We start from the raw sequence: 26,336 nt of genomic DNA on the forward strand, positions 1-26,336 counted from the left end.
AGCCCAGGACCGGGAGGGGTTTCCGCCGGGGGTGTATTTGTACCATACGACACGTTCCCGCCTCCCCTGCGCGGGGGGAGCGGAGGCCGCCGGGGTGAGCCGGCCAGGGGCAGCAGGGGGCGCTGGCTGGGGGCTGGGTTCGCTCCTGGCCTGGCGCTGCGGCGATGAGCAGGAAGCCGCAGCCCGGCTCTTATCAGCGGGCGGCAGGCGGGGCTGGGCCCCGGGCCCTGCGCTCCGGCTCCATGGGTAGTGGGGGGCAGCGGCTGTAGGCGCCTCCTTCTCCTGCGCCGCGCGGCAGGGCCGGGAAACGGCAGCGGCAGCGGCGGCGTGGCCTCCCCTGCCCCATGGCGGGCTACGCTCCCCGCCTGCCCCTGCTGCTGCGGAGGCTGCCGCCGCCCTGGGCTCGGGCCGCCCGGCTCCCCTCGAGCGGCGCTCGGCTCCTGCTGCTCTCGGCCGGCAGGTGCGGGGCCCCAGCCGAGCCCGGCCCCTTGCGCCTCCTCCGCGGCGGCGGCGGCGGCGGCCCCCGCTTCGCGTCCTCCCGGGTGGCCGGGGCGGCGGCAGCTGGGGAACCCGAGAGGAGGAGCGGCCCCCGGGGAAGCGGGGGAGACTCCGAGTTGAAGAGGCTGCTGGCCCTGGCGCGGCCCGAGCGCTGGAGACTGACAGGTACCTGCCCCTGCCCCCCAGCCCAGTGAGTGTTACCTGCCCCACCGGCCTCAGCGCCCTGCCCTTACTGTCACCCAGCCCAAGCTCACTGTGACACCAGCACCCCTTGGCAAAGGGTCCCCCGATCTTCACAAACCGCTGTCACCGCAGACCTGACAAACTCACTGCACCCCACAGGTGTCTTACAGGGCACTTACCCACAAAGAGGAATGTGGAAGGGATCTACGCAAGGCTGGTAACTTGTCAAGAGTGAGAATCTTTGTGAGATGTGAGCATGGGTAATATTGAAGGAATGATGTATTTACCTTAAAAGTCTGTTTCATAGACTTAGAGTAGAAATTAGTCACTAGGGGATAATATGTCTGGGTGATGGCCCTTTTGGGTAAGGGGGATTTGTCACCCTGCCTAACCTGGCTGGTGATGCAATGCAAGGCTGAACTGAAGACTTTGAATGGGACACCATCAGAGGCAATGGCAAGCAATCAAAACGCCTTAAAGGTAAAAAAGAAACATTACAACAGAGCTGGGGTTCACCCTATTGCAAGCAGAAACAAAAGGCTGTCCATTTACTGAGGAAACCCCTTGTGAAATAGGGCTGCTTTCATGAATGTTTGGATCCTGGTGTTTCGGAAACCAGCCAACTACAAACAGACTGAATTTTGGCGGGGGGTGGGGGAGAACATACTTTATGAGATAAGAAAGATAACTCTTGATAAGTGTAGGTCCAGGTTCACGTTTTATGATTTTGTTTTATATTGTAATCATTTGTTTCCATCACTCTTGTTTCTAGTTAAATCCTCATTTTTAAATAAACTGTCTTCTGATTTATTATAAGTGCTTACAAAATGTTGTATGGTTTAAAGGAGCAGTGGTTTAAGGTAAAACTAGTAAGCTGGGGTACACTGCACTTTTGGGTGCAGAGGATCTGTGATTTCTGTGAGAAGGCAATGTCCGGCTGGATATCACAGGGGAACAATGCAAAGGGACTCTGGGATTGGAGTTCACCTATTAACCTGCAAGGCGAAGTTAGGGTTGACAAAGCCCAAAAGAGAGTGCTTGTGTGACTGAAAGGCTAGCTGTGTAATGAGCTGGCACCCAGACGAGGAAGACTCCCTCTCACTGCAGGTAGGGAATAACAAGATAACTCAGAGTCTTGGCTACCCCAAAACCCATCACACTCAGCATCATGCCCCAGGCTGTCTAATGCCCCAATTGCTATCATAGCTGTCTTTACTTGAGGACTCACTATTAATCTACAAACCACAAGCATGTATACAATAACAATTTATAATAATTTAATGTGTAATTATAGTATTTTATTTATTAATGGACATAAGAAAATTAATCCACCAGTGCTTGCATCTGAACTAATTCTGCGCTGTAAAAATGTTGCTGAAAAGTAGTTAGTGTATATGCTCCTTTTTTGTTATGAGAGCACACTAAAAGAGCATGTCTTGTTTAGCAAAACAGAGATTGAGAGGATATAACTTTCCTCTGTAAGTACATTGGGGTAAAACACCAGGAAAGAAGAGGAACTGTTTGAGTAACTGTTTAAGGTAAAGGACAAAGTTGGCAAAGGAACAAAAATAAATTGGGTATAAACAGGCAATGAATAAACTTATGCTGGAAATTAGAAGGTTTCTGACTAGTAGAAGAGTGAGGTTCTGGAACAGCCTTCTAATAGAAGTACTGGGAGCTAACAACCTAATTACTGTTGAGATGGGGCATGACAAATTTATGAGCAGGATTATATGTCCGCGTAGCCTGTGATAGCAGGGGGATTGGATTTGATAATCCATTTCTATAGCCTATGTTATTTTTTGAGATACCAAAATGACTAATCTAAATTAAAATTGAAAGCTGACATTTCAGTTAATTAAAATACTCATTTAAAATCACTAGAATGGCAAATGCAAAACTAGAACATCGCTTTTTAAAGTTTTGCTGTTTGGAGGCCTTGAGGGAAGTGGATTTGCTTAACATTTAGGTTGTTTTGGTTTGGTGTGGTTTTTTACATCTTCCCAACTGACACCTTTAATGCCAGATTTTGGCCTGAAGCAAATTTTTTTTACTGCCAAGTTATAAGTAGTTGGCATCCTTTTGTCTGTGAGAGACAGTGGGAATTGCAGCCTGTGATGTAGATGGTTTGCAATGTCTCCTGTGCCTGAATAGTCCAGTCCAAGATTTGCATGATCTTTGGCAGTTATTGCAAATGTATGTGTCTTAGTTGGGAGCTGCTTGCTTCCTACAGGCTCTTTACTTTTCAAGCTGTAGGAGCTAGCTTCTGTCATGGACTTTGATGCCATGATGGAGACGATGGCGCCACTTGTTACAATCACTTGCAAAGGTTTCCCATCGATTAGGATCCATTCCAAATTCCTTCATATCTCGCTTGCAAGTGTCTTTAAAGCGAAGCTTGGGACGTCCTATTGATCTTGTTCCCTCTGATAGCTCCCCATATAATATGTCCTTAGGTATGCATCCATCTTCCAACCTAATCAGGGTGGCCCAGCCAGTGTAGTCGTCTTTGCCTGAGCAGGGCTGAAACACTTGGTAAATTTGCCCTTTAAAGAACCTCTGCATTGGTGACTTTATCTTGCCATTTGGTGTTGAATATGCGGCGTAAACAGCATAGGTGGAAACTGTTCCACCTTTTCTCCTGATGAGTATAAGTTGTCCATGTTTCCCCATACGTGAGAATACTGAGGACACAAGCTTGATATACTAGCATTTTGGTCTTAATGGTAAGTTTTGAGTTGTTCCATGCTCTTTTAGTTAGTCTGCTAAAGGTGGTGGCGGCCTTTCCAATGCGAACATTTAGTTCCTCATCCAGAGAGAGGTTGGTCGTCACTGTAGAACTGTAGAAAAATCCAGAATATATAATGGTGTTTTAGTTAAATAAAACAATTTAAATGTCTGTCTGGTGATGTTCTCCTCCTACTACAGCATGGAAAGAAAATCCTCCAAATATTAATGATTAACCTGTTGAATTGGAGATAGTTCACTTCCCAATTACTTCATAAATATCTGCTTCAATTATCTTTGGTAAATGAAATAATCAAACAATCATTCATTTTCTGATATAACTGTAAAATAATTTGACAAGTTTTCAAAATAAATCACTTAAAAATGTATAGTATTTACCTTCTAAAAATGAAACCTACATCTGTCTCGGAGTTGTGAATAATATGTATTAAGGTTATAACAACCAACAAGAATGCACTTTTATGTAGAAATCCATGATTAAATTGAGCCTTCCTGACTAGTGATTTAAATCATGGTTTAAAATCAAATCCACCCTGGTTGTTTTGTACAATGAAGTTACAGGGTTCTTAATTCTGTAATGTCTCCAGATATTAAGGAGGATGACTACTATAAAGAAGATAGCTTCAGGACTCCTGTGTTAAACTGATTGTATGAGACCAGCCAATGGTGCCTCTGGCTGTCTAGGATGGCACCTTGATCACAGAAGTTAAAAATAGAAAATATGAGATCAAGATCACAAGAGTTAAAAATAGAAAAGATAAGAGATCAAGTCCAGCTCCTGGAGAGAGGATGTATTCATTATTAAACTGATATTATGCTTGATCTTACATTGCATTCTAGGCCACTAGCATTTGTCTTTTACTTTAGTTTCTTCTGCTTTTCCTCCTGGCCTTTTCCCATCTCATTTGTCTGCTCTGCTTTGTCCAACCTTACACTCTAATTACTTGTAGTTCCATTCCTGACCTGCATGCAAAACTAGAGGTACCTTGTGCTTACTGTCCATTGGTAGAGTGTATCTCTTTCCAACAAATACTCAGTGCTTATTTGCTCAGAGTAAAAGACAAGTATTTCCCCACCAGGCTCTTCTGCAAGTGAGTAATGTTTTGGAATTGTGTGCTCATTCACCATAATCACTTCTTCATAAGTAGAGCCCTACCAAATTCACGGTCATGAAAAATGTGTCACAGACCGTGAAATCTGGTCCGTCCCCGTTCCCTTCCCCTCCCCTCCCCCCCTATTCCCCCCCCCCCGGCGCATGAAATCTGGTCTTTTGTGTGCTTTTACCCTATACTATACAGATTTCATGGGGGAAACCAGCAGTATCACAACCCCCCCCACCCCCACAATAACCTTGCGAATCCCCTCCCCCCCCAACTCCTTTATGGGTCAGGACCCCTACAATTACAACACCGTGAAATTTCAGATTTAAATAGCTGAAATAATGAGATTTATTATTTTTAAAATCCTATGACTCTGAAATTGACCAAAATGGACTGTGAATTTAGTAGGACCCTATTCATAAGTGACCATAAAAATACTGCTATCATCACCTCCTGGTTCATGCTAATAATTATCTTATTTACTTGTCAGTTGTGGCAAATGACACTTTTTCATTCTTCTAAAAAGCTGCATAGAATTGGTGGTTGTTTTTATACCTTTGCATAGGAAATTTCAAACCCTATAAAAACATAATTCTTTGGGAAAAAAACACCTTAAAGTTAAGGAACAGTATTATTACAACTTTATTCATGTTAATTTTTCAGAGTTACACTCTGTATCATTGATCTTGTTCAGAAATTAATCTAATATACAGTTGTTCAGTAGTTTGTGATTTCTGGATAGGGTCACTTCCCTTCCCCTTCTGCATTGTACCTCCTGTGGTCAGGACCCGCCTCACTCCAGATCTCCCTGAAATTAATTTGAAAATGTTTGTCAGTGTGACTGCACCTTAACCTAAATTCACTGGTGGCATGATTTGTTATTTGAAAATCATGTTCTCTTTTAAAATACCTTTCTCCCCTATTGCTGTGTGTACAATCCAGCCAATCAGTTCCCGCTGTTTATATAATTACAGAGGTGAAACAGTGCACCTATATGGAAAGTGCTATCAAATAAGCCAAATTAGCTTAAAAACAACTCTTTTTTAGTGTAATTTTTTTGCTACTGTGTTTTGTTGGTATTACTAACAAACATATAAAATTTTAAAAAGTAATTCATTCAGCAGTGTGATTTAAGGTGGCAGTGATCCTTTAAAAAGAAAATTGTGGTAATGGAAAAGTGCATTCCCTAAGTCATTAATCTTGCTTGCAATTGGCTGCTTGTTTAAAAATTAATATACTCAGCTTTCTCTAGGCAGATGCTTTTGTCACACCAATAGGTTTGAGTAAGTTGGGAAGATAGTGGATAACAATTAGATTTATGTGAATTGTGTGTTTTATTCAAGTTCATATTTGCATTATACCCATTTGAAACATTTAATGGTTAAAATAAAATAGGGGTGAAGTAGTACTTCACATGATACTGTACACTTGAAGGTTTCTTACTTCAGTTCCAACGCTGGTATTTGGAAACTCACTGCATTTTTATGGTTGAGATAGACTAGCCTACACCTTAATTAAGAGAACATAATTGAAATTTTTAAAAAACCATGTGTTTGAAATAAATTATATACCTATTATTAACACCTCTTACTATTAAATGACTTACCATACATGCCTAATTTACTCGTAACCCTTCATATATTTTGTTTGTATCATGCCATGCTCTGATCTCTCTGCCAGACTTTGGGGCAGGTGAATGTCTGGTGGTATAGACTGAACAACAGAATGGAGTCATCTGCATATTGTTGGCATCTGAGCCCATAAAGTTTCACTACTTCTAGCAGATGCTATTGTGTAGAACTCTGTAGTACGCCACGGGTAAAGGAACCAATGGCAGAATTGCTATCCTCTGGATATGTCCTATGAGGAAGAACTCAGTCCATTTCATAGTGTGTTTTTTGGACCCCTGCCACTTCTCTGAGACAGAATAACAGTATCTGTGATTGACTGTACTGACTGCTGTGGGGGAAGTCCAAGAGTAGGAGTATAAATCTTTTTTCCCTTTTTCCATGGAAAGAAAGAGAGCAGTCATCAATGCCAGTAATTCTGTTTCAGATTCTAGCCTCAAATCTGACTCTGTAGGATCGAGGCTATTGATGTTGGACAAATGTCTGAAGATGGCTCTCTGCTAGCTTCTCAACATATTTATGAAGGCAAAAGGGGATTAGTAATAACATGGATTACTTGGCCTTTCACCTTCAAGACAGTGTTTAGATGTATTGTTTAACACATTGTATCTAGTATTTAAATAAATGGAATAGTTCAGTAATCAGTAGTATAGTACACTGGTAATATTTACTTGGTTAGTTTAATTTGATTAAGTCTAAGCTGCATTATGCCGAAAAAGGTGTCAGCAGCCATTGGGCTTGCTAAAATAGGGTTGGCATTAGTGAGAAATTTGTCCAGAACTGCCCTAGTGTAGAGAGGGCCTGAGGCAGAGAAGACCTCACCTCAAAGTGAGAAACATTCTCCTTCTCATAAACATTCCAGTTGTTCTTCCGTGTTGGGCAGACCTTTCAAGATCCAAAAAAGGAACCGTTGTGGTTTTTATGCTTCCCTGTACCGCACCATGGTTTCCCTTGCAAAATAAGATGCCATCCAATTGGAGGGGAAAGTTTGAACCCAGACGAATTCTCTCAGGTGCTCATGAGAAAGAAGGCAGCACGCAATCACCAGAGTATTATAAAAGGCAGCTGATGTAGTAATAGGGTGGCTGCAGATGCTGCTCTGACAAGATCATTTCTCCGCTCACTGAGTGTTCGAACAAGAATGCGTATAACTTTTTGTTCTACTACGTTCTGGGTTATGGATTCTGTTTGACTAAACAGCCACAACTCAAAAGCTTTGTCTGCAAGAGGGAGCCTTATGTTATGCTGCCTGTTGAAAATACATCAGGAGTTTTCTGTATAAGACAAGATGCTTTTTTCCCGCCTTCCAAAGCATCTGTTTGTGAGAGACTTTTTTGAAATGGGCTCTGCCACACCTTCCTGTATACAATTTTGTTGAGGCTGGTTCATTTAATAAGCAGTGTACAACTGATTTTACAGCATTCTATTCCAGATTAAGAGCAAAAATAGAGCCCCGATAGTACAGTTCTGGAGAACTCAAGTATTAATAGAAAGTAAAGGACAGTTTATACGTTCTATTAAAGTTTACACAAACTGAGTGACTTTTTGTTTCCAGCTGCTGTTGGCTTTCTGACAGTTTCCAGTGTCATCACCATGTCTGCCCCTTTCTTCTTGGGGAAAGTTATCGATGTAATTTATACAAATCCCACTGGAGATGTCACCGACAGCCTGACCAGCCTCTGTGCCTTGCTGAGTGGAATTTTTGTGTGTGGTGCTGCTGCTAATGCTGTTCGTGTCTACCTCATGCAGACTGCAGGTAAAAACAAAATGGGGTCAGGAGACTATCTCCCTTTTTGCCATAGAAACAAAGTATTGTATAATGCTCTGAAACAAGTCCCTGAAGCTAGCTGAGATCTTCTCTGATATAACTGTCAGTGTACTTTATCACATGGAAGGGATAAAACGTATGCATCCTAAGAGAGTTGTTAATTCATTTTTATTTGATGTTAAGAGAGATCTTAAAACTCATTTTGTATAGATTCCAGTATTTTATAACATTGTTGCATGATTTCTGTGTTGCAGAACCTTGTATGAAGTCAGTAACTGGCATGTGTGTGGGGGGGATATTTCTGTATGTAAAGTTTTGGTATGTACTGCTTTGCTGGAAATAGTCCTTCTTTTTGCTCCTTATAGGACAAAGAATTGTGAAACGACTGAGAGCAACTATGTTCTCGTCTATTTTGAAGCAAGAAGTTGGTTTTTTTGACAAAACCAGCACAGGAGAACTGATTAACCGCTTGTCTTCAGACACAGCACTGTTGGGCCGTTCTGTGACTGAAAACCTTTCTGATGGACTAAGAGCAGGAGCTCAAGCATCAGTTGGGGTTGGAATGATGGTATGTCTGTCATATTCTGCTTCCCTCCCTGCTCACAGCAGGTTCAAGGCTATATAACTTGCTATCCAGTAACTGCATGTGTGAAGGTTCTGTAGTCTGCTATAAAAGCTGTTATGCTTTGTAAAGGCAGATTTATTCCCCTGTTTTCTTAAAAGCTACAATCCCCTTTACGCTTATAAAGTTTGTGGACGATACCAAGCTGGGAGGAGTTGCAAGTGCTTTGTGGGACAGGATTAAAATTCAAAATGATCTGGACAAACTGGAGAAATGGTCTGAAGTAAATAGGATGAAATTCAATAAGGACAAATGCAAAGTACTCCACTTAAGAAGGAACAATCAGTTGCATGCATACAAAATGGGAAATGACTTCCTAGGAAGGAGTAATGCGGAAAGGGATCTGGGGGTCATAGTGGACCACAAGCTAAATATGAGTGAGTCAACAGTGTAACGCTGTTGCAAAAAAAGCAAACATCATTCTGGGGTATATTAGCAGGAGTGCTGTAAGCAAGACATGAGACGTAATTCTTGTGCTCTACTCCGCTCTGATTAGGCCTCAACTGGAGTATTGTGTCCAGTTCTGGGTGCCGCATTTCAGGAAGGATGTGGACAAATTGGAGAAAGTCCAGAGAAGAGCAACAAAAATGATTTAAAGGTCTAGAAAACATGACCTATGAGGGAAGATTGAAAAAATTGGGTTTGTTTAGTCTGGAGAAGAGAAGTCTGAGGGAAGACATAATGGTTTTCAAGTATGTAAAAGGTTGTTACAAGGGGGAGGAAGAAAAATTGGTCGTCTTAACCTCTGAGGCTAGGACAAGAAGCAATGGGCTTAAATTGCAGCAAGGGTGGTTTAGGTTGGACATTAGGAAAAACTTCCTGTCAGGGTGGTTAAGCACTGGAATAAATTGCCGACGGAGGTTGTGGAATCTTCATCATTGGAGATTTTTAAGAGCAGTTTAGACAAACACCTGTCAGGAATGGTCTAGATAATTAGTCCTGTCACGAGTGCAGGGGACTGGACTAGATGACATCTCGAGGTCCCTTCCAGTTCTATGATTCCGTATACTACATTGTAATAAATGGTGCCTGCAGCCAGTTACGAGTGTGCTACAAAGTGGATAATCACTTCTGTATGACGAGCCATGATAAGAGAGATGGGGAAGAAACTCTCGTGTGTTCCATCCTTTTCTTTTCTGAAGGATCGAAAGTGAACTGTGTGCCACATTTCTTAGGTTTCCCCATTCATATATCACCCAGAATATGGCTGTCAAGTGGTGTGCGCCTGTGCCCATTGAAATTGTAAATGGAAGTTTTGTCATTGACTTTAATAGGAGCAGGAGAGGGCACTAGGGGCCTGATCTAAACCTGGGTGAAGTCATGTGTATTGGGCCAAAGCCTCGATGAGCAATGGATAATAGACTGAGGCAATGGCTTGTGTAGGCAGAATATCAATCAAGGGTTTCAGTGTTACTGATGCACAGCAAGTAAAACACTTTCAGGTGGTGGGTCAGTTTCCTAATTTTTAGTACATAAAAAAACTGCCAGTTTTCTCTTCTCCCCCTGTTGTTTATCTAGACTGAACTTTGTTATGCTACCTTATCTCAGAGAACTGGCAACTTGGTGGCAATCCTTTTAAATGACAAGCATGGTGGTTTTCTAGTGTCTGTTCAGGAAACAGACAGGAAAAAGTCACTTAATAAAAAGAAAGGCTTTCGAGTTTGGCAGTGCCAGCAAAAGTTGGCAAGAGTTTCTACTCTAAAGTTTTAAAGCATTATTTAAGTCTTAAAATTTTATCTCTGATAAGGTCTATGGCTTTCAGTCCTGTGTTAAAGTAAATGTTATGGGCCTGCCCTTATCCCACAATATAGATTGTCTAAGAATAATTTCTCATTGATTTCAATGAGGAGTTCTGCTTAAAAATTGCTGGCATGGTATAGCCCTATTAGGTTAACAGGGGGAAAAAAAATTACCTGGGGTGGAAAGGCTATTATAAAAGTGCTTACAGTCTATCATATTAGTAATACATCTGTAGGCTCATTTTTTAAATTTATCTGGAAAATTTCTGTCCAGAACACCAGAAGGAAAACAACCAAATGAAATAATATGCAATAATAAAATTAACACTTCTTTAAAAAAGCCTTTTTACAGTATTTGGCTACTTTTGAATTGTTGATGATGACCTTATAGGACAATTAACTAAATCCATTCTTCTGACACACAAGAAAAGTAAATAGGAATTACCTTTGCTGGTTCTGCTAGTTGGCCAGATGGTAAAGAATATTGGTGATTTCTTCCATTCCTCAACCCCACTAAAATACCATACAATATATCTGTTCTCTACATGCCCTTAAGCCAAACTTTCTCTTCAATGTTTCATTGTTGATGGTGATACTTATCTTTTAACAGAAGGTGTTATAGAAATGCAATGAAACCTTTTACAAATATTAAAAAGTTAGGCCTTTTAACACACTGGAAAGGGAGCTAAATAACATTGTCATTCTACGGACAGGTTAAGTGACTTGTCCAAGTCCATACAGCAAAGAAGTGGCAGAGTCAGAAATTGAATTCAGACCTCTTGACTTGCAGTCCCTTGTTCTCAGCAGTAGCTAACATTTCCCAAATGCAATAGAGGAATGAGCATTTTGTCTGTAAGAAATAGAAGACAAAGGAAAGAAATTGTGACTACACTAATTTTACAAAAGTCTGTTGAAATTAACCACACTGCATTAAGTCTACGTACTAGTGTATTTTAGCAAGACTTCTTTATTTGTGTGCCAAAATATTAACCCCTAGACACTTATTTCTTCTAGTTTTTTGTCTCTCCAAAACTTGCTGCATTTGTTCTGAGTGTTGTGCCCCCTCTGGCTATCATAGCTGTGATTTATGGAAGATATCTGCGAAAACTTACTAGAATGACCCAGGATTCCCTTGCAGAAGCAACACAGGTAATCTTGTTAAGAAACTTGGGAGATCATGTTAGATAACATTTAAGCTAAATAAATATTGTAGAGTTGCCGAGGTACTGAGGATAAGAATATCTTGCATTGCCCTGATCCAGGCCTGTATCTCAGTACTAACATTCATTTTTTTTAAAAAAAGCTTTATCTACAATGTAGCATGATATATCTAAGATCATACAAGATTTAGGAATTCTGCTGAGGAAAGGTTAAGGGAATTGGGTGCTTTCTCAGTATGAGGGGGAGAAATGTTGACCTATGAAATCTTATATTGTTTGGGATCGAGTTGTGTGAAGGACTACCTCTCTCTCTGGGCCATAGTATTGCATTTGAAATTACTAGAGCTGCTCCAGCTGAGTTTCTTAGTATAAGGGTAGCAGCCAGCAAGTCATTCTTTGAGAGTGGTCCTTGATGTTGGAATTGACCCCACGCTCCCCCTTGGATCCACCTGAACCCAGATTTGTTAATCTTAAGGGCATGCTGCAAGGTTCATCTTTTCCCGTAGACAATCAGTGAGGGATTAAGACACAAGTTGGGGGGACCCCATTATTAAATGGACATTTTGTGAAAGGGGTTTTATTATGTGTGCTGGGGCATATTTATATGTTGCAAAATAAAACTACTGAGAAGATGGTAGTGATCTCCTTTAATAGCAATGCTGGGGACAAGATCTAGCTGAAATATTCACAGCCTTCATCTGTGTAAGACCTGGAATGTCATGGTTATAGACTCCTTGGCAAATTGACCTGTGCAGAAGAAAGATTAGCCTTTTGTTCATCTCCCCCATCTAAAAGAAGCTGATCTCATAGATTCATAGATATCAAGGTCAGAAGGGACCATTATGATCATCTAGTCTGACCTCCTGCACAATGCAGGCCACAGAACCTCACCTACTCCTGCGATAAACCTCTCACCTATGCCTGAGCTATTGAAGTCCTCAAATCACGGTTTAAAGACTTCAAGGTGCAGAGAATCCTCCAGCAAGTGACCCGTGCCCCATGCTACAGAGGAAGGCGAAAAGCCCCCAGGGCCTCTTCCAATCTGCCCTGGAGGAATATTTCCTCCTGACCCCAAATATGGCGATCAGCTGAACCCTGAGCATATAGACAAGATTCACCAGCCAGGTACCCAGGAAAGAATTCTCTGTAGTAACTCAGATCCCACCCCATCTAACATCCCATCACAGGCCCTTGGGCCTATTTACCATGAATATTTAAAGATCAATTAATTGCCAAAATCATGTTATCCCATCTCCTCCATAAACTTATCAAGTTTAATCTTGAAGCCAGATAGGTCTTTTGCCCCCACTGCTTCCCTTGGAAGGCTATTCCAGAACGTCACTCCTCTGATGGTTAGAAACCTTCGTCTAATTTCAAGTTTAAACTTCCCCATCGCCAGTTTATATCCATTTGTTCTTGTGTCCACATTGGTACTGAGCTTAAATAATTCATCTTCCTCTCTGGTATTTATCCCTCTGATATGTATATATATATAAAAATATATATATATTTTTTTTACAAAGAGAGCAATCATATCTCCCCTCAACCTTCTTTTAGTTAGGCTAAACAAGCCAAGCTCCTTGAGTCTCCTTTCATAAGACAGGTTTTCCATTCCTCGGATCATCCTAGTAGTCCTTCTCTGTACCTGTTCCAGTTTGAATTCATCCTTCCTAAACATAGGAGACCAGAACTGCACACAGTATTCCAGGTGAGGTCTCACCAGTGCCTTGTATAACGGTACTAACACCTCCTTATCTCTACTGGAAATACCTTGCTTGATGCATCCCAAGACCGCAGTAGCTTTTTTCACGGCCATATCACATTGGCGGCTCATAGTCATCCAGGATCAACCAATACTCCAAGGTCCTTCTCTTCCTCCGTTACTTCTAATTGATGTGTCCCCAGCTTATAACTAAAATTCTTGTTATTGATCCCTAAATGCATGTCCTTACACTTCTCACTATTAAATTTCATCCTGTTACTATTACTCCAGTTTACAAGGTCATCCAGATCCTCCTGTAGGATATCCCTGTCCTTCTGTAAATTGGCAATACCTCCCAGCTTTGTATCATCCGCAAACTTTATTAGCACACTCCCACTTTTCATGCCGAGGTCAGTAGTAAAAAGATTATATAAGATTTGTCCCAAAACTGATCCCTGGTACTCCACTGGTAACCTCCCTCCAGCCTGACAGTTCACCTTTCAGTATGACCCACTGTAGTCTCCCTTTTAACCAATTCCTTATCCACCTTTCAGTTTTCATATTGATCCCCATCTTTTCCAGTTTAACTAATAATTCCCCATGTGGCACCGTATCAAACACCTTATTGAAATCTAGGTAAATTAAATCCACGTTTCCTTTGTCTAAAAAATCTGTTACTTTCTCTTTGAAAACAGGTTAGAAATTTCCTACTAATGAGTACTTTGCCTCCTGTGCTTTGCAGAGGTTCAAGAGGAGGTAAAATTGTACAGTTTTCCAGTGCTTTTGTTCTTTTAGATATGCTTCTCCCAAATCCTGTCTTGCCTCTCATGCCGGAGCATTGTTCTGGCATAAGATCATATTGGTGCCCATTAATAAGCAGTCTGATTGCATTTGGATACTTCTAGAACTAACATTTTTGTTCATTTGGAAGTGAAATTTACCCACTTAATTGGAATTAAAACTAGTCGGGCTAAATTCATACCTAAAGCAACTCCATTGAAATGAATGGAGTTATGCAAGCAATGAATTCAGCCTTTTCTATTTAGTATCGTTTATATTCGAGTATTTGTTTTGTTTTTTCTTCAAGTCATAAGAACCTCCATACTGGGTCAGTCCATGGTCCATCTTGCCCAGTTTCCTGTCTCCAACAGTGGCCCATATCACAGTTGCAGGGGGAGTGTACAGAACAGGATGATTATGGAGTGATCCATCCATGTTTTTTGCTTTCGGTAGTCAGAGGTTTAGGGTTACCCCAAGCATGGGGTTGCATTCCTGACCATCTTGGTTAATAGCCATTAATGGACCTATCTTCCATGAACTTACCCGTTTCTTTTTTGAATCCAGTTATACTTTTGGTCATCACAAAATTCCACGGCAATGAGTTCCACAGGTTGGTTGTGCATTGTATGGAAAAAGTGCTTTCTCTTGTTTGTATTAAATCTGCTGCCTGTTAATTTCATTGGGTGAGCCCTATTTTTAGTATTATGTGAAAGGGTAAATGTCACTTCTCTATTAATTTTTTTTCCACACCATTCATGATTTATAGCCCTCTGTCATAACCCCCTTTGTCTTCTTTTCTAAGCTAAACAGTCCTAATCTTTTTAGTCTTTCCTTGTATGGAAGCTGGTCCATACCTGTAATCATCTTTGTTGCCCTTCTCTGAACCTTTTCCAGTTCCACTATATCATTTTTCAGATGGGGCAACCAGAACTGGACATTGAGTGGAAGTTTTCAGAGAAATATCCATGGTGACTCAAGATCTTTCTTGGGTGGTAATAGCTAATTTAGAGGGCATCATTTTGTGTGTACAGGTGGAATTATTTTTTCCTGTCCTCATTGCTTTGCACTTATCAATGTTGAATTTCATCTGCCATTTTTGATGCTCAGTCCCCCAGTTTTGTGAGATTCCTTTATAACTCCTTGCAGTCTACTTTGGACTTAATTATCTTGAGTAATTTTGTGTTGTCTGCAAACTTAGCCACTTAACTATTCACCCCTTCTTCATATCATTAATGAATATATTGAACAGCACAGATCCCAGTACGGCTCATTGGGGGACACCATTGTTCACCTCTTCCCATTGTGAAAACTGACCATTTATTCCTATCCTGTGTTTCTTATCCTTTAATCAGTTACTGATCTATAAGAGAGGTTTCAGAGTAGCAGCCGTGTTAGTCTGTATTCGCAAAAAGAGAAAGGAGTACTTGTGGCACCTTAGAGACTAACCAATTTATTTGAGCATAAGCTTTCGTGAGCTACAGCATCCGGTGAAGTGAGCTGTAGCTCACGAAAGCTTATGCTCAAATAAATTGGTTAGTCTCTAAGGTGCCACAAGTACTCCTTTTTCTTTTTGATCTATGAGAGGACCTTCTCTCTTATCCTATGGGTACTTAGTTTCCTTACGAGCCTATGGAGAAGGACTTTGTCAAAGGCTTTCTGAAAATCCACATTCATTGTATCTACTGGATCACCCTTATCCACGTGCTTGTTGACAACCTCAAAGAATTCTTAATAGATTGGTGAGGCATGACTTCCCTCTAGAAGAGCCATGTTGACTCTTCCCCAACAAACCGTGTTTATCTGTGTGTCTGGTTCTGTTCATTAGTACAGTTTCTACCAATTTGCCTGGTACTGAAGGCTCATTGGCCTATAATTGCCAGGATCTCCTCTGGAGCCTTTTTGAAAAATTGACATTACAGTTGACACGCCATTTTGGGACAGTACTTCAGATTTGTTGTCCAAAAAGAATAGTGCTGATGTGGGGTATTGCCCCCCATCCTCTACAGCAAAGACAAATGCAAAGAATTCATTTAGCTTTTCTGCCATGGTTGTCGTCCTGGAGTGCTCATTTAACATCTTTGTCATATAGTGGCTCCACTGCCTTTTTAGCAGGCTTTCTGCTTCTGATACACTTCCAAAAACTAATAGTAAATTTTTGTTTTACCTTTAGGAAGTTGCTTCTCAAATTCTTTTTTGGTTTGCCTTATACTGTTACTTGCCAGAGTTTGTGCTCCTTATTTTCCTCATTAGGATTTGACTTCCAAATTTTAAAGGATGCCTTTTTACCCCTAATGGCCTCCCTTACGCTGTAGTTTAACCATGGTGGCATTCTTTTGGTCCTCCTGCTGTCTTTTTTTTTTATTTGGGGGTATACATTTAGTCTGAGCCTCTATTAAATGGTGTTTTTAAGTAGTATCCATGCTGCTTGTAGACATTTTACCCTTGTGACAGGTCCTTTTAATTTGTCTGACATCCTCATTCATGTCCCAATTACAAATAATGATAAATAATCCTTTTTAATGTTCACTCCTTTCTTGGGTGGTTTGTTTTCTCTAAATTAAGATGTTTAAACTCCTTTTTCTAACCACTTGGCACAATCCTCTCATACTAATTCTCAAGCTAAACCAGTTTTGACGCTTTTTTTTTCAAACTACCTTGACATAGTTACTGTTTCCAGCTTAATAGAATTAAAAAACAGAAGTGAGGGGAGGGCAACATTTTCAGTGGTATTGAGAGACTAGGATAGTTGTACTGATTTTACTTTCAGGCATTCCAGAATGTGAGCCTACCATGAGTATCTGTTTTTTTGTTTTGTTTTGTTTTGCTTTAATATAGTTAGCTGAAGAACGTATTGGAAACATAAGAACTGTTCGAGCTTTTGGGCAGGAGATGACCGAAATGGAGAAGTATAGAAGCAAAGTTGATTACGTGCTGCAATTAGCTAAAAGAGAGGCATTAGCTCGGGCAGGCTTCTTTGGTGCAGTAAGTATATTATGGTAGTGAAGAATCCACAGAATATGATCAAGTCCTGGAAATCTATGATTCTTTTAATACACACAAGGGTGCTTTCAAAGTCTTAGATATGCACACATGCAAATCAATTTACTATAAAATGGATTCCCATAAAGATATGAGAAGAATTAGTTTTTCCAGTTTTCCTCTTCACATCATTTGTTGAAGCAGGGAACTGAATACCCAATTCTACTGCATTTGCAAAGTCATGAGGCTTACTTCACATTCTTGGTTTACACCTCCCTGCACCAGCAGGGACCACTGTCTCACAGCAGATTCACCTTTGGGTAGGTCAGGTGATGCATATGCTCCTACCCTCCTTCAGAGTTTTGCTTAGGGTACCAGAGTTCTAAATTGTGCTTATCTCCATAGGTGTCCTGCCAGAGAGAATTGTGCAGTGATGCCCTGAATTAACTCATTGCAGGGTTGTCCTAGCCATGGGCCAACTCCTAGGCTAGCACTGGTCATTGTGCCCCCCAGCAGAGATATAGGTGCTTGTGTCCTAACAAACTCCCTCTGGATAGACTTTCTGCTGCCATGGGCCCTGTGCCATGAGTTTTATTTGCAAAAGGTGGTGTTCCCCAGGATTGAATTGGCCCGTTGTTTTTATTATTTTTTTTACTGTAGGAGAGAGAGGAGGGAGCCTTATTTTGGGGTTCCCCAGGGTTAGGCCATTTTATATCTAATAATTGTTGAAGGTGGGGCACGATTTCTTCTAGAGCCCATCATAGCTGTTCCTGGGTGGGGGAAGAGATCAGTTGGGAATGATGCAGAGCTGGAGAGTGAAAGATTGATCTTCAAGCGCCTGCATTCTAAACCCCTGCACAGTTGCATTTTACGTAGCTAGTGGATCACAAGACTGATTATTCTCATTCTAAGAAACAAAGTTAGGAAACTAAACATGAGCAAAATTTAGTCCTGTAGAATCTTAAGATTACACTAAGGTCCACTTACTATGAGGAATTTTTTTTTTTTTAAAGCCTTAGCTTAGAGCATTTGCAAAGATGAAATTGAATTTATAAGGGAAGATCCAGTTTTTCTTCACTGTTGTTTTTTTTCTTTCCCAGACTGGGCTTTCTGGGAACATGATTGTCCTTTCTGTTCTGTACAAAGGAGGATTACTGATGGGTAGTGCCCACATGACTGTTGGTGAACTGTCTTCCTTCTTGATGTATGCATTCTGGGTTGGAGTTAGCATTGGAGGTATGGAATGTGAAGTATACAATGTAAAACATAGGATAAAAGAATTTTTTTGAAGTAAGGGAAAATATTGGTTTTAAAAACAAAACAAAAACCTCAAGTGTTTTGTAATTCTTTGATTGTTTTCAGTTGACCAATAGCTTACCAGTACAGAATGGTCTTTCTGAGAAGATTCATAAATATTTTTCCAGTATGAGTCAATCAGTATTAATGGCTTTTGACTTAAGACCAAATAGTTAATTTAAAACTTTCCAAAGAGAATGCAATGGTTAAATTTTTCAAGGTGCATTTCTTCAGTGTCTGGTTTATAATGCTAACTTTTCTTGATGTTGTTCTTTGTGTAGCCTATGATGGTGTTTTATAATTTAAACGAATATTAAGGTTTTATTTGGAATAAAATGTCTTGATCTATGTTCAGAGAAATTATTTTACAAAGGAAGGCATGTAGAAATTAGCTGTAATTCCACACGGATAATTGTCTAAAGCTGCACTGGATCTTTAAGTGCCAGCAGAAGACTATTGTAGGGGATTGCCTTCTAGTGCAAAGGCAGAAAAGGACATCTCTTCTCTTTCCTGCTTTGCTCCTCTTCCCCTGTCAGTGAAGATCAGAATCTGTAATCTGCTGACCCAGAGACTAACTGCTCCTTTTTAGGGAACAATCATCACTACTGCACACAGGCAAAAATGAAGATAAGGTATTTCAAATAGCTTGTCAACTACTTGGGAGCGTTGTTTTTAAAGTGAATCTGTTGCTTCTGATACACTATTGTACCTTGTTAGTTTGAAAACAGACATTGGCTCTGTTTCTGGAAGGGCGGTGAGGTCTACTTTATTTTTCACTGGGCCCCTTTACTCAGCCTGTCTCCATGTTTTCCATGATACTGAGAATTTTGCTCATGGATGATAAAAACTGGGTTATTTTTTTCTAATATGTCTTCCATGTTCTTGGGTGATGCATAACCTTGTTGTTTGTTTTTAGGTTTGAGCTCTTTCTATTCTGAGCTTATGAAAGGATTAGGAGCTGGAGGACGTCTGTGGGAACTTATAGAAAGAAAGCCAGAGCTTCCATTTAATGGTGGGTTCCTGTTTCTTTACCATTTTGCATTAGTGTTGTCTCTCTGACTGGTTATCAGGCATTTGACAACAAGTTGGTATTACTTAAAACTAACACCAGCTTTAAAATTCTCATAAAGAAGCTAGATTCAATGGAAATCTTCCTTGGCTACTGTCAAGTTATCTGGAGCGGCTCAGCAAAAGTATCAACCTAATGGCAGACTTAAGAAGCAGGGCAGACACCTCGATTTAGTTGAGTTCTGTATTTACATTTCACCAACCAAGTATCTAATGTGAGCTCTGCACTACAACAGCCTTAACATGGAGGGTCTCAGTCTCCTTGGGTACTCCAAACTGTCTTGCCACCCAGGTAACCTTGCCGTTGTGATAGATTGTCCCTTACACCAAAAATCACAATAATATTCAGGTAACTCCCAGTCCTAAAGGACCAGTCACTTACCTCAGATCAATTGCACTTTAGATCCTACACCAAAGACAATGCTTGTAGCCAATCCTATAATAAATTAACTAAAGATTTATTAACTATGAAAAAGAGTTGTTTACAAGGTTAAAGCAAGTAAACATACACACACAAATTAGTTATAGTCTTAGGCTCCAAAAGATAATAGAAGCTGCTGTAATATGCAAATTCTATAAATCCTCTAGGGTTAACCTAGGCCAAGCACTGGCGATCCCTTGCTTATGCTTAGAAATCTTGTCCTCTCCAAGTCCAAGAAGCACAGAGACGCAATTTCTTCTTGTCAGGGATTTCTGTTCCCTTACCCCAGAGTTCCCATGCACGTCTCCTCTTCATGGGTATGGGGGGGGGAGCAATCAACAAAGTTTTATTTTGTCCTCTGATGTTCCACAACATTTGTCTGGTACCTATGGGCCTTCTTTGGTTGGGCAGGAGATAACACCTCCTGTGGTAAACTAGTATTTCACACTTGGAAATATTTTTCTCCTGACTGTGGAGGTTTACAGTTTCAGAGCATACACTTAAATATTACCTTGTAACATGGGATACAGATATAAATGAGATGACTGCATGCAGCAACTTACAGCATTTCATAAAGTCTAAATACAGTTTCATAAACCTAATACCTATTTAAGAATACTAACATGACAGGTGAGCCAAACTGGTTCCAGCTTATGGATTTGCCAGTGTTCAGTTGAGGCCTAGGGTCCTTAGCGTGAGCTGACATCTGGTCTACCAGCATCACAGCTACGTTCTTTGCAAAAATATTTTATTGATTAAAGAGATTTTTTCATAGAAATTATAAACACAGAATTTGAATTCAACAGTTCTTCATTCAGGGTGCACTAATGAGTTGATTATCTGGCCTGGTTCTAATTCTTTAGACACAAAACGTGTTACTCATCAGCATATTACTCTAATGATGATATCTTTCATATTGGGCCATCTTTAGAGTGTGAGGATAGAGGAAGAGAAGGGGGTTTTGCTCAGGATTGCATTTCTTAATGTTCAGTATTTGTGCTAAAGGAGATAACACATTTCTGTCTTTAGTTGCTGAATAGATAAGGGACTAGAAGGGTGAAGAAAGGTCTCAAAATGGAACAAATGCTTCTCTCTCAATGAAGCAAATCTCTAATTTATTACAGACAAATGTTCACGTTGATCAGATTAAGAATAGCTCATTAATCTATGGTGTTATAAATATTACACAAATTTAATAACCTACTGATGTGGATATACAGAAGTGTATACTGAATATAGTTTTCACGTGTTTAGTTTACTATCTGTTTTTCTTCTATAGGTGTTATATTTTTCTCTTTATAAATCTGAGTTGATACAGTTATTTAAAAAAAAAAACTCTCAGAAAAGGTAGATGTGCAAAATCCATCTATAAATCTGAGTGACATTTGTTCCTTGATGTTTTAATAAGGGTTTGTTGCCAGCAGCACCTGAAACGTATTGCTGCTTTCTTTAGTCATTATCACCAGTGTGAAGCCAGCAAGGGCCATTCAGTGGTTAAACCCACTGAAGAATTTTTGGATAAACACCACTGATCAATGTGTACTTAATTCTAATCTGCATTTAATTAGTTCAGTGAGGTTATCATAAAGACAGAAACTGTTATTTGGACTTGATCAGTTAGATCCCATTGAACAAAAATCATGGATTACTTTTGGCACCAGGCATGTGGATAACAAACATCATAAAGCAGTATTTTTATCTTGGAGTTCGAGTGACACGTAAGAAAAACACTTTAGTTTTGTTCTCGATATTTATATTGTCATCAGAAATTCTTGATTACAAATGCAGCTATCAGAGTGGGAGGGGAGAATATAGCAGCAGACCAAGTAGAAGTGTTTTGAGTGAGCTCTGGCTATAAGGGTTAGGTTTTTCATCTTATTGTATGTTTTTAGTTTTGTATCAATTGTTCTGTTTCTGCTTCTTTGGCTAGAAGAGCTGAGAGTTCTAATCCTGGCTCTGATGCTAATTCACCATGTCGCCTTTTTTAAATATTTAACACTATTATAAATGCTGGAGGTGAAGCGGGGCTTGGGGTGGAGGCTGACAGCTCACGACCCCCAGATCATAACCTCACAACCCCCTGAGGGGTCCTGACCCCAGTTTGAGAACCTCTGATTTAACCTCTTTGCATCTGTTTCCAAATCTGTAAAATGGGGATGACTCTTATGTATTTGAAAGGAGTGTTAGGAAAATTGGTCCGAATGATGTTTTTGAAGATGTAAACACTCTTTTATAGAAGTGGAAATGAGTGTTAAATCTGATGAGCTGGGGTTAAGATTTGGAGACGAAAATGTTTGTCTCACAGGTAACCAACAGTTAGCTAATGTAACCTCCTCCAGCAGTCTCAGACTTCAGCACATTACAAACTGGAGGTAACTTTTCCAAATTAAGATAGCTAGAGGTTTTTAATTTCCTTTTGGCATGAAACAAATTTGTAGAGAAGAATATGGGTCTCTGCCTCAGGGAGTAAATATGGAGGTGATTTCAGAACTAAGCATACAGTAAAAGCAAAACAGCTTTGTTGCCCAAACTCAAACAAAACATCTGCTCACTCTTTTGTGTGGTTCTGACCTTCACTTACTCCAGTTTTTCTCCTGACAATATCTCAATATCCTAGTTACTGTTTTTCTATGTGTCTCCAGAATCCAAAGAGGAAAAATAAAATTCTGTGTAGAGCTTTGATATTTTTTACAGTAATATATGGGGAAATATCAAGTAAGGACTTGCTGCATCAGACTTCCTGTACTGTTGAAGCATTATAGTGCAGTTTATGGTAGGTATTCCAGAATAACTGGAATCAAAGAGAGAGTTTACTGATATAGTAACAATTATACTAAATAACTTAGTGTTGTTAAATTGTTATTGAGCAAATGCATCTTTAAATGAACACTTAATGAATTCACACATTTATCACGCAACATATTAGTACCTCCATGGTTTAATGTCGGAGAAGCAGTTTGAATCCATATGCAGCAGCTACAGACAGAGCAACTACAGTTGAACTAAATGAAGATAAGAGACTGGGAAAGAGGAGGAAATTTGAGGGGAATGAAAAGTGAAACAAAGAAGCATTACAAATATAGTTAAACTTGCTACAGATGATCACTTATTGCTATACTCACCCGTGGCTATTGTCTATCTACCTGCTTACCAGTTCAATAAAGTGAATACATTAATACCCTGATTGCACTAAATTATCCTTTGCATAGTGTGATTATCTGTTATACCTAGGGCTCTACCAAACTCATGGTCCATTTAAGTCAATTTCACGGTCATAGGACTCTACCAAATTCATGTCCATGAAAAATGTGTCACGGATCATGAAATCTGGTCTCCCTCCATGAAATCTGTTCTTTTATATGCTTTTACCCTATGCTATACAGATTTCATGGGGAAGACCAGCGTTTCTCAAACTGGGGGTCCTGACCCAAAAGTGAGTTGCAAGGTTATTTTAGGGGGGTCGTGGTATTGCCATCCTTACTTCAAATGCTGCCTTCAGAGCTGGCTGGCCAGAGAGTGGCAGCTGCTGACCGACGGCCCAGTTCTGAAGGCAGCAGTGCAGAAGTAGGGGTAGCGGTTGTATACCAGGCCATCCTTACTTCTGCACTGCTGCTGGCAGTGGCTGTGCTGTCAGAGCCGGGCTCCCGGCCAGCGGACGCCACTCTCCGGCCATCCAGCTTTGAAGGCAGCGTTGCAACCAGCAGCAGCGCAGAAGTAAGGGTAGCAGTACCACAACCCCCTCTACAATAGCCTTGCGACCTCCACACAACTCCTTTTTGGGTCAGGACCCCTACAACTGCAACACCATGAAATTTAAATATCTGAAATAATGAAATTTATGATTTTTTAAATCCTATGACTGTGCAATCCTATGACTAGGGCCCTACCAAATTCACAATCCATATTGATCAATTTCATGGTCATAGGACTTTTAAAACGGCAAATTTCATTTTTTTAGGTATTTAAATCTGAAATTTCATGGTGTTGTAATTGTAGGGGGGGGACCCAAAAAGGAGTTGTGGGGAGGTTGCAAGATTATTGTAGGGGGGTAGTGGTACTGCTACCCTTACTTCTGCGCTGCTGCTGGTTGTGACGCTGCCTTCAAAGCTGGATGGCCGGAGAGCAGTGGCTGCTGGCCGGGAGCCCAGCTCTGAAAGCTGAGTGGCCACCAGCAGCAGCGCATAAGTAACGATGTCATGGTCTACTACTGCCACCCCTACTTCTGCGTTGCTGCCTTCAGAGCTGGGTCAGCAGCTGCCGTTCTCTGGCTGCCCAGCTCTGAAGGCAGTGCAGAAGTAAAGGTGGAAATACCACGAACTCCCCCCCCTGCCTCCCCCCCCAAAAATAACCTTGCAACCCCCCTGCAACTCACTTCTGGGTTAGGACCCCCAGCTTGAAAAACACTGGTCTTCCCCAAGAAATTTGTATAATATAGGCACATAAAAAAACAGATTTCACAGAGGGAGACTAGATTTCATGGTCCGTGATGCATTTTTCATGGACGTGAATTTGGTAGGGCCTAAATGTACTAAATTACTTTCACTGTACCTATTGCAGGCTCCCTCTTGATTTCCTATCCTCAAACAGTGAACTCACATAACATACAGGTTTTTGGGTTTTTTTTTTTTTTTTTTTTAAAGCTGGTATACTCTATACGTACTTTGTAGGATTTACTGGGGCCTGAACTGCTTGTGATCCTCTAAGTCCTAGATATTTACAAGTTTTATGCTGTTTCAAAAAAAGAAAAGTGATATTTTTTCTTTGACCATTCACTCACAATAACTTGTTCTTGTATTTCACAAACCGAATAATTTCAGCTTTTGCCGAGCTGTTGCCAAGGACACTATATTGATTGGTCTGTGTTGAATACTGTTCTGCCTTGGACTTCAATTAATTCCATCAGCCATTCTTTTTTATTTTAAAAATGGCCATTAGTGACTTGTTTGAATTCAGTCTGGAAGCAGATTTGTTCCAGAGACAGATTGTCTGAGAAGCTGAGCCTTGAATAGCCAATGGAGATTAAACTACTTTTGTTGGTAAAGGTGCAATATTGTACGCTGGGAGGTTTAGTCTCCATGAGTTACATTTTAAAAATAGTGGGGGACCCGCTAAAGTTTTGCATAACAGATGCAGCTCTCAAGCACCTGGTAAATTGGTAATGTGATCTGTGGTTTGGCAAATTTTGGGTGCCTCTGTAGCAGCCAGCAGGTTTTATGAAAGGCTGAACTGCCATTGTGGAGGTTTTGATATATTTTCGTCATTCAGCTTCTTCTGTATTTTAATTCTTCATCATTCAGATGGAATTGTATTAAACAAAGACATGTTCAAAGGTGCTTTGGAATTCAAAGAGATCCACTTTGCATATCCAACACGTCCAGAAATTTCAGTTTTCCAAGACTTCAGCCTTTCCATTCCAGCTGGCTCTGTTATGGCACTGGTTGGCCCAAGTGGCTCAGGCAAATCAACCATTGTATCTCTTCTGTTGAGGCTGTATGATCCCATCTCAGGTATGTTTATATGTTACTGTAACTGCCATTAGAAATAATTAATATTCTGCATCGAACAAAGCACTTCTATGAACAACCAGTGGGGATGTAATGGAAGGGTTCTGAGTTGAGGTCCCAGCCTAAAAGCTATGCAGAAGCAACACTTTCCTCTTTAGGGGAGAGCATGCCTCACGTTGCTGGGTGCTTGATGCAGCAGTTCTGTAGAGCCCTGTCCTGTTCTGTGTAGGCACGGTCACTGCGACATGGGGCAGAAGTGATGTGGTGATATTAAAAAGCAATCTGTGGAGTAACCTGAGCCAGTCATTGCCTCAGAGGGGGGGGACGAATGGTCCCAGCATTTTAAACAAGGAAAGCTCTGTGTGTGTGGCATGGCCCTGCTTCCTCCCCACCTACTGGGGAGAGGCTAGCACTGCCAACGGTATTAGCCTGCATCAGCCCGTGCACTTGGAAGTGTAAGGACAACCACTGTACTTGGCCCCTGCACCAGGGGAGACTTTGTGAACACTTTTCTCCTTCACCCCCTCCACATCTCTACTTTCTCGCACCTGGCAGACTGAGGCACGATTTTGCCTTGCATGTTTAAATGAGCACTGTAGAGTGCCTGAGAAAGGATAGGATAAATAATTGCTAAGTACGCCACCTTTGTAGGACGGAGAGAGAGCACATCTCTTATGAACAGCTGAAAACTGAGTGTTTTCCTCCAGTGCTTTCTGCCTTTTGTCAGTATCTTATATCCTGTGTAACTTAATGTTTCTTAAATTAAGGTATTATCACCGTTGATGGCATTGATATCCGTCAACTGAATCCACTCTGGTACAGGACTAAAATTGGAACAGTGAGTCAGGTAAGGAAGAGGGGAATTTCTGTGTGAAGGAAGAAAATCAGTAATCAGTTACTACTCTCTCTTTCTAATTTTGTACAGTTAAGGACTTGTTTACACGGACACTTAGTGTGTGGCAAACTGGGGTGAGACTCTACAGCACACTAACTTGTCATGTCATGTGGACCCTGCTACCTCATACTAAAATTTTGTACTGCATTGTAGATTCACACCCCGACTTGCCGTACACTACGGGCAACTCTATGCTTAAAACGCTGCAACAGCGCAGCTCTATCATTTTAATGAAGACACTCTAT

General features: G+C 40.7%; 1 protein-coding gene across 1 annotated transcript in view; it reads left to right on the top strand.

The window, feature by feature from the left end:
• The first annotated feature begins 216 nt into the window (after positions 1-216).
• The window catches only part of ABCB10 (ATP binding cassette subfamily B member 10), a 33,724-nt gene continuing 7,604 nt past the window's right edge, over positions 217-26,336 (top strand). Inside the window, exons 1-9 of the mRNA XM_077813394.1 lie at positions 217-663; positions 7,713-7,913; positions 8,291-8,493; positions 11,301-11,435; positions 16,764-16,910; positions 18,008-18,143; positions 19,120-19,215; positions 24,990-25,199; positions 25,964-26,043. Coding sequence (XP_077669520.1) covers positions 345-663; positions 7,713-7,913; positions 8,291-8,493; positions 11,301-11,435; positions 16,764-16,910; positions 18,008-18,143; positions 19,120-19,215; positions 24,990-25,199; positions 25,964-26,043 — 1,527 coding nt within the window. The 5' untranslated portion in view covers positions 217-344. The remainder of the gene's footprint in view (positions 664-7,712; positions 7,914-8,290; positions 8,494-11,300; positions 11,436-16,763; positions 16,911-18,007; positions 18,144-19,119; positions 19,216-24,989; positions 25,200-25,963; positions 26,044-26,336) is intronic.

The sequence above is a fragment of the Eretmochelys imbricata genome, chromosome 3, assembly GCF_965152235.1.
Source record: "Eretmochelys imbricata isolate rEreImb1 chromosome 3, rEreImb1.hap1, whole genome shotgun sequence".
Lineage (NCBI taxonomy): Eukaryota > Metazoa > Chordata > Testudines > Cheloniidae > Eretmochelys > Eretmochelys imbricata.